The sequence below is a fragment of the Amblyomma americanum genome, chromosome 7 (assembly GCF_052857255.1).
Source record: "Amblyomma americanum isolate KBUSLIRL-KWMA chromosome 7, ASM5285725v1, whole genome shotgun sequence".
Classification (NCBI taxonomy): domain Eukaryota; kingdom Metazoa; phylum Arthropoda; class Arachnida; order Ixodida; family Ixodidae; genus Amblyomma; species Amblyomma americanum.
In genome coordinates, this window is record NC_135503.1 from 23,159,213 (window position 1) to 23,167,481 (window position 8,269).

Here is an 8,269-nt window from a genome sequence, read left to right on the forward strand (position 1 = left end):
TCGGGGACATCGGAAGTGCCCGACTATTTTTTTTTTAATAAGCATTGCCACTGTACCGCTGTCAACTGCACGAGGTCCTGCGGCTCTGACAAGCTGTCATTTATGACAGCTTTTGCTGTCGACCTCCACTGTCGTGTACCCTGTATTATTATTGTTGTTATTATTGTATTATTATTATTATTATTATTATTATTATTATTATTATTATTATTATTATTATTATTATTATTATTATTGTCGTCGTTGTTGTTATTATTGTTGTTGCTGTTAAAAGCAGACCCTGTAGTTGGGACCTTTCACCAACCCTGTACATGCTGTGACAACAATTCACAATCGAAAATCTTTTAGGCTCTGCAGAATTTGAATCCTGAAGACCTCTGCATAGTGCTGGATATGGCGCTGTCCAGTGAGACAACCGAAATAATAATATTTATTATTTCATTGTGCGCCTGTAATGCTCGCTCCGGTCCGATAGTGTCAAAGCGTAGCGGTGAAATTTTCGCCTGCTTGCCATCGGATATGAGGTGGCAAACTGGACGCAGCCTTTCTGATTGGTTGAATGTAGAAGTTAATTCCAAACACAAAAGCTTTACTACAGCGGAGAAGCACTATAGCCTAATTGTATGCCGGATTGCCGGAAGTCGCAGCGCATGCGCAGCACCCATCCAGTTATACGCCAAAGCTAGTATGTCTCCGCTATATCACAGCGTCAGCTGGGTTAGCTTAATTGTTGCTGCCTCTGAAGAAATGGCACAAATTCACGGTGGTGGACTGGCCAGTATTTGGTTGTTGTTGCTGCAGAGTTTGGTGCAAACTCTCCCGGTTTCGCGGTGACGTCGTTGTTCCGCCCACATGCTCCACTCCGAAGCAAAAATATAGAAAACTATACCGGGTGATTTTTTTTTCATGTTTACATATTTTTATTTTTAAAAAAAAAACAGTGAGACGTCTGTGGTATGGCTTCGCTTGGCATGGTCACCGAAATCGCATTCCACATTATAACGTGCGCAAACTGCGCTTGTATCCATGGATTAGAAATATAAGCGGCGCCATTTTGTAAACATGCAATGCGGGAAAGCCATACCAGCGAGCTTGCGAAAGCGCATTTTTGATGCTCGATATTTCGAACTACTACGCCGATTCAGACTCGGCTCGCATTCGATGCTGACGGCCTTAAATTTCGCGATATAGACTTGTGCCCTAAGCACAAATTAATTTTAGTTAATTAACCTTTGTTTTAGCTCTATCATGTAAATAATTTCTGCTTCACCTTACAATCTAAGTGTCCAGACCGCATCGACGTATCTCTCAATGTTTTTAAAGGGAAAATCTATAAACGTTAAAGAATATCACCGCGTTTACATATGTACAAAGATGCCGGTACGGGGTCACGGCCACTCTAACTCAGCCATGATCACTATCTTCCAGCGAAGGCCAACTCGGACAACAGAATTCAAGCCGGAAGCGCTAAACCAAAATGTGATGTAGAACACTCTTCTCTTCAGCAAGTACTGTCCAGTTTTAATCTTTTGAACTATAAATAATTTAATCTTTTGAATTATAAATTTACAAATGGACTCTCTTCGCATGTTCCGATTTATGTTTCTTTTTTGCACTGACCTCTTGAAACCATGAACTGTTTGTACCAGAGTATAATCGGCACTGAAAACAACGTCCATACAAGGAGCAGTCGCGACTGCACCTTGAATCGCGTGCATCTTATTCAATAAATTTACGCAAAGGAGTTCTTAATTATCACCGCGACTCTAGTACAACTGCTGAAGCGCGTGTAACGTCATGAGCACGAAGGAAGACGGGCAGTTATGCGTATGCTTCCTAATTTGCAAAATTTGCTGTCTTGAGGGCCGTAATTCCAAGTTACGTGGCTGAGGAAAACGTGTTCTTCTGTGAAAAAAAAATAATCGAACAGCGCTACTACAGACGGAACATGCCGAGGATAAAAAAAATATACGGTCTGTCAAAAGCCTCGAAGAAGAAATTATAAGAAACTGATAGGGAGAAGTGTAGCCCAAGGCACTGTCTGCAAGCGCGCCATACAGAGCGCTACGCACGTCAAAACTTGCGCGTCGGAAGCAGCAGCTTGGTATCGCTTCTCCATGAGCATTTCGCACGAGACCAGAAGCAGACGGTCGTCTAATAGAAAAGAAAAAAAAAACGTCAGGCCGCTGGAAAAGCGGCGAGCACAATCTGCGTGCATGGAAGAAGCGGCGCCGGTGCACCGTCATGGCTGTCGTCTGTGCACGTGTCGAACTTCTTGTCGAAGATCGCATGGCGTTTAATTGCAGCGGAAAAGAGGGAGGGGGGGGGGGGGGCGTCATGGAAGGAAAAGATATGAAGAAGACGCTCAGTCACTGATCTCCGATAACTAGAACGACCCAGACATCGTCTTCGAGAACATTCTGCCAGCTTCAAGTAGCGCATGCGCAGCCTGGCAGCTAGGCTCAGACGACGCCATTCTGCCTCCCTCGCTGTCAGTGCTGAGGGCCCGAGCGACGAGGACACTTCGCAGTGCGGTGCTTCTTGCTATGAGTTTGTGCGCGTTGCCAGCTGGTTGCTGTGTGTTTGTGCTCGTTCGTTGCCAGCTGGTTGCTGTGTGTGTGTGTGTGTTGCCATTGCCCGGAGGCTCCTGGACGCTCGTGACCCACCGAGGAGCGCAGGCGGAATTTTCTTCGAGCCAGGCCTCCGGCAACGAAGGTGAGTGCGGGGCTAAGCCTCGCGGCGAGGGTGGTCTGTGTTCGTGAAACTATAGCTCTTGGCTCATTTTGAAAGAAATGTGCAGCGCGAGCAGCCGACGGACGAAGAAGAGGTGCACAGCACAAGCGCTTGTGTTGTGCACCTTTTCGTCGTCCGTCGTATGTTCGCGCTTTATATTTCTTCTAAAATGAACCTAAGCCAACAAACCCAATTTACCATCCTACTACAGCAGAGCTCTCGGCTATTCGCATAATACTTGCATTTTTGCAACCAGCAGAGCTGGATAACAGCGTAAAACAAGTAACATTAGGTTCGTATAGTGGTTTCACGAACCGCCGCCATCGGGTCTTTTTCCGTGACGGAAGCGCAGGGGGTTAGGGTTCGCGGCGCGCACATGGTTAGGCTTAGCTGACACTAGGCAGGGCAGCTTCAGGCATTGAGTCAGCGAGGAATGGCGATGTTTGCCTCGCATTGCTCGCTGTCTCAAGAAGTTAGCTCAGCGTGCCCGCTGTCGTTTACGTCACTGAACAAGCACCCGTTCCGAATGCCTAGTGGCCCGGCCACCGTGTCGTGTCAAGGAAGCAATTGGTCAGATCCCCTTGTGTGATCGCCCTTTCAAAAGGGTGCGGCCTTATCGCCATCTTGAGCGACACGTGGTTTGTGGTACGGCGCTCGGAACTTCTCGCCAGCCTCGTCCAGCAACTCTGAAGAACGGACGCTGCCTGCGGTCTGCGGCACATCGTGTTTCCGCTGCAGCCAAGGTCAGTAGCCAGCGGTCATCATATTCTAGCTCTGGCCTCGGCATCCGTCACTGCGGCTCGATTTTTCCGAGAAGCGGCCTGCCATCGTGAGTACCTACATATACCAGGTTTATGCTGGCATTTTTTTCGCTGCAAGCCGTCGTTTTTTTATTTTCCAGATCTGCGTGCGTGCTCTAGTAAACGACCTCCAATGCATACGTACCAGCGGGGACACAGAACGTTCCATTCTGCAGCTTGCTTCCGGCCCGCTGACATCTACGCATCGTGCCATTCCTGCCATGCTCCCTGACCGCTGATTTCGCCTCCCGTAAGAGCAGAGGCGCAATTTGGCTCGTGCCCATTGGAGCACATCGCGTTTTGTCACTCTTCTGTGCGGTGCTTTGTCTGTTCCTAATTAAGCAACTAGACCAAATCGCCACTCTAAACCGTCGGACGCTTCTAAACTGTGTACGACTTCTATGCTTCCCTTTATCTTTTACCGCAGATCTCCCTTCTGTCCACGACATTATCCGTGGCCTTCTGCTGCCCCGTGTGCCGTGCGGTCAACCACTCTGCAAGCAGTCTTCCGGGGACCACGCCTAACAGCAGCGCGTCGTGCACGATATTCCAAGTGCCGCAACGTGTTGGTCAGACGTACTCGCCCAGAGTAAGCGGCAGAATTCTATATGCTTGCGCCTTTTACGCGACAGAGTGTACGCCTCGTACTATACGTACTACGGTCGAAAGGCCGTCGCCGTTAGTAGTAGTCGGCATCGCGTGCCCGAAATAATCGGGGGGCTGCGTAAAAACAATACCTCGTATCATGCTAACCGTTTGCAGCAGAATGTTCCGGATGGTATATGACTCAGCGTTTCGTGCAGCCTAGCTCGCGGCAGGGATTTGAATCGGCGACCCATAATCAGGGCTGTGTAAAAATAGTCTTATGGTAATTTGTGGTTCTAGTCATTGACGATTGATTTGTGTGCTGGACAATGACGAGTTAATGGAATCATTGTACTTAATTAAATGAAACAATTATAACAAGGGGGTTCAAAGGTGTTTAAGTGCTATGAATGAAATCTCAATGCTTAATGATGCTAATTGAGAAAATTTGAAGCGTGCAATTGATCTCTTATATTGAATTGAAACAATTAAAAATGAAACGCGTTCAAAGGTGTCCAACTGCTCAGAATAGAAAGCCTTACGGCGGAGCTTAAGAGTCCTTCAAATCTTTCTTACAGCTTTGCTTTTATTATCGCAGATGCGGACTTTCGCTCTACCGTACTCCACACTGCCCTTGTACCTTTTCGGACGCTCCAAGAGTAAGCTCCCGAATTCTATATGCTTGCACCTTTGTTACAGCTCTGCATTTTTTTTCGCAGATGCAAGGACTTTCACTCTACCGTGCTCCACATGGCCCTGGTACTTTTCGGACATTCGAAGAGTATGCTCCCGTATTCTATGTACCATGCACCTTTGTTACAGCTCTGATTTTATTTTCGCAGATACGCGGACTTTCGCTCTACCGTACTCCGCACCGCCCTTGTACCTTTTCAAACACTCAGAGTAAGCTCCCGAATTCTATATGCTTGCACCTTTGTTACAAGTATATTTTTATTATCGCAGATGCGCAGGCTATCGCTCTACTGTACTCCACATGACACTTGGACCTGTTCGGATGCTCCCAGAGTAAGCAGAATTCTGTTTGTGCCTCTATGTTTTGATGATGAGTATATATGCCAGATCCATGCTTGCATTTCTTCATTACAAGAAGTTTGTCTTTTTACAGATTTATGTACATGTGCAGTCTACAGTCCAGGACCCTGGAGCATAAACCATTTGTTGAGCAGCACATTTTCTAATCCCTCCCATGCTCCCTGCCTCCTAGGTTTACAGTGCCCCTGCATGCAGAGACCAGGTCAGTGCCCATCGACGCTTTCACAGTACGAGCATGACCTCTATGCTTTCCACGCAGGTTCCCCTTTCGCATCCACAAGAACGAGCGCACATCGGCTATCCCATGCTGTCAGCACCGAGAACTACGAAGTGCTATACCTTCATCGTGCAGGATACCCTTTCTGCTGCTGCTGTTGCTGTCACAAACGGCGGACTGTCCGCAGGCCGGACGCAGCGAGAGTAAGCACCCGTATCTTAAATGAGTTTGCATCTGTTACAGTTCAGTTTTTGTCTCGCAGGTGCGCGGACTCCAGATTTTTCATATACTCCACAAGGCATGGACTTAACGTGCACTGTGGGGCATACACCGCGCACTTGTCCTGTACCACGTGCGACCCCGTCATGATGTGCATTGTGGTGCCAGATTGTTTAGTCCACAAAATTTTTCATAGCCTCTTCGCCAAAGCAGTACAGCTCTTCGGCAGCATAGGGGTTGATGCTTGTGAAGGCCAGTTTATTGACAGGCTGAGTTGACGAGGACAACGGGATGGCCATCCGAGGCTGGAAGTCTTCAGCTTGAGGTGATCCGGGCTGGTGGTAGGCTTCTTGTAGGCTATCATGAACATCAAACTGCTTCCTGGCGGCCTGCTGTGCCCCTTATGTGCGTCCTCTTCCGGCACATAACACTCACCTATATGGACCTTATAGGTCTTGTGTGAAGAACTAGTGCCTCCTGCATCCAAGGTGCTAAGAAAAACAGAGAGAAGGGAATACATGGCATGTGGGCTCAGATGACAAGAGGAAAAAGGCACAAGCGGAAGAAAGCAGGCAGGAGTTGCAGATGATCAGTTCCTGTGGACCCGGGAGACCAGACTTGGGAAGCCGTCTCCGCCTGGTCTAGCAGAACTGGAGGCCTGCAGCTCCCTCCTGCTGTCTTCGATGGTAAGCGCTGTGTTGGGTACTGCCTGCTGCTACCTGCTTGGAGATCCTACCAGTGCTGCAAGCTCTTCATGCCTGCCATCCTGTTTGCAGGGAGTGCTGCTGGTGAAGGTGTCTCCTCCGCCATACCCGTGTGACCGACCCTCAGCAGCTGTCTCCTTCATGGCACAACTAGGCTGGGCAAGTGCCTTAGCCACAGCTGCGGTGGCTCCACATCCGGCGCCCTGACTGCCGTCGCAAGGTCAGGCCTACAGCGGTTCTTGGCCCCACTGCGCCTACATCATCAGACAGCAGCGACTACCGAGTGGGCTACACATTGGTCGTTTGCCACGCTATCACTCCGATCCCTCAACTGCACCTTGCTCCTGCTGCTGGACTGATCGCCTGAGACTGGTGAACTCTCTTCATGCTCATTTCTAGAGTTACATTTTCCCTCTTCGGAGTGTTCCTACAGCCGTCATTTTCATTGTAACCGGTTTTTATTCCTTTCGTTATGTGGCTCATTCTTGTACGGTTTACTCGACTTTTTGGGATCACACCTCGCACGTTGTCATGAACCTGGCCTTGGGAGTTTTCCCCCTTGCAACTTGTCACCGTACTGCTTGGTCAATATTCCCATTTTCCAAGTGGCTTGTGAGCTTTGCTGGACTGTGACATATTGTTCTTCTGAAAAAAATGGCAGATCCTTTGCTCGTTAGTCGTGGTAGAACACCATCGTTCATATATTCCATTCAAATTACTTGTCAACGTTGATTGACTTTGGCTGCAGCATTTCTGTTGATGCGAATGTAGTCCGTGTGCACCTGCCCAAGACGAGCTGGACAAGACTTGCTTTCAAGTGAAGTAGCAACGTATTCCTTCAGTGAAAAAATGCAATCTGTGGACCACTGCTGCTCTCATGCACCTTATTTGGTTGCATGTAGCCCTTCTCTTGTCAGAATGTGACTTTGAAATGACATGATTTAGCAGTGGAGTCCAGTTTTCTCTGTTCAGATGCACGCTAATATCCTGACATCTCACAGGTGGTCGAAATATCCGGGGCCTTTCACTACGGCGTCCCTCATAGCCTTAGTCGCTTTGGGACATTAAACCCCCACAATCCAAAGTAAACCAATCTCTTGAAATCTCTGTAGCATGTTTTCAAGCTCCTCGTTGCGATCACAGTGAGCTTCATGGTTGGCCTTTCCAACACCAAAAACAAAGACACAGCACAACGTCCAGGCCTTAAAGTGCTGCCTGTACCTTTTTGAGAACTTCGCTGCTAACAACGAGTCAGAACGGGACGTGCAGCCAACGGTAACGTCCCATTTGTGTGTCAACATGGCCATTGGTGTGTCAACATGGTCACCAGACTGGACTCATCTAGAATATTATCAGTAGCCGTAGATATTGCTTTTGCGACTTCAGGAAAGATGTCGTTGAGGATTGGCAGTGGGCGCCATTCGCATGCCAATGCATCTCACAGTGCTTGAGAATCAATGCAGCGTCTCACTTCTCCATTCTTCTTTGTTGCCACAACCACGCGACTGATACCTGGCGTTGGTTCAGTGACACTTCTAGGTGTGGTTTCTTGCTCACAGGCACACGGCAACTAGTCACTGTTTTCAGATATGAAGCAGGCCTAGTCACAAAGTGAACGCATCCAGGTAGAGCACCTAATGTTGGTCCAAACACATCTGGTTACTTCAAAATCTAGTCCATCAAGTCTCCAGCACTCGATTCATTGATTTTGGCAATGAGGGTTGCGGTCAAATTCAACTGCCAACAAATCAGCTGTGCATCATCACCTTATCAGAGGTGCAAGATCATCCCGTACTAAATGAAATCAAGAACATGCTTGTGCCCGTTGGCCACTGTTGCATTCACTCTTGCATTGCAAAGAGGGACAACAATGCAGCCATTCCACGTGTGCAGGGTCGTCGTCTGCTCAATATTTCCCGACATCACAAACTTCTTTGGGATCACATTCACGGTGGCAG

The 8,269-nt window shown here is 48.2% G+C and overlaps 1 protein-coding gene across 1 annotated transcript; it reads left to right on the plus strand.

Moving 5' to 3' along the window:
* Window positions 1-1,374: 1,374 nt before the first annotated feature.
* LOC144097615 (uncharacterized) lies at window positions 1,375-7,914 on the plus strand. The gene is made up of 9 exons (XM_077630274.1): window positions 1,375-1,380; window positions 3,961-4,122; window positions 4,838-4,899; window positions 4,961-5,021; window positions 5,082-5,144; window positions 5,245-5,373; window positions 5,431-5,591; window positions 5,651-6,293; window positions 6,384-7,914. The coding sequence occupies exons 1-6, from the start codon at window positions 1,375-1,377 to the stop codon at window positions 5,287-5,289; spliced, it is 399 nt and encodes a 132-aa protein (XP_077486400.1). The 3' UTR covers window positions 5,290-5,373; window positions 5,431-5,591; window positions 5,651-6,293; window positions 6,384-7,914.
* The last annotated feature ends 355 nt before the right edge of the window (window positions 7,915-8,269 follow it).

Excerpts from the sequence above, each read along its gene's own strand:
- LOC144097615 (XM_077630274.1), top strand. Across the intron at positions 4,123-4,837 it reads GTCAGACGTACTCGCCCAGA|ATGCAAGGACTTTCACTCTA; the intron begins GTAAGCGGCAGA and ends TTTTTTTCGCAG. Across the intron at positions 5,145-5,244 it reads CCTGTTCGGATGCTCCCAGA|ATTTATGTACATGTGCAGTC; the intron begins GTAAGCAGAATT and ends GTCTTTTTACAG.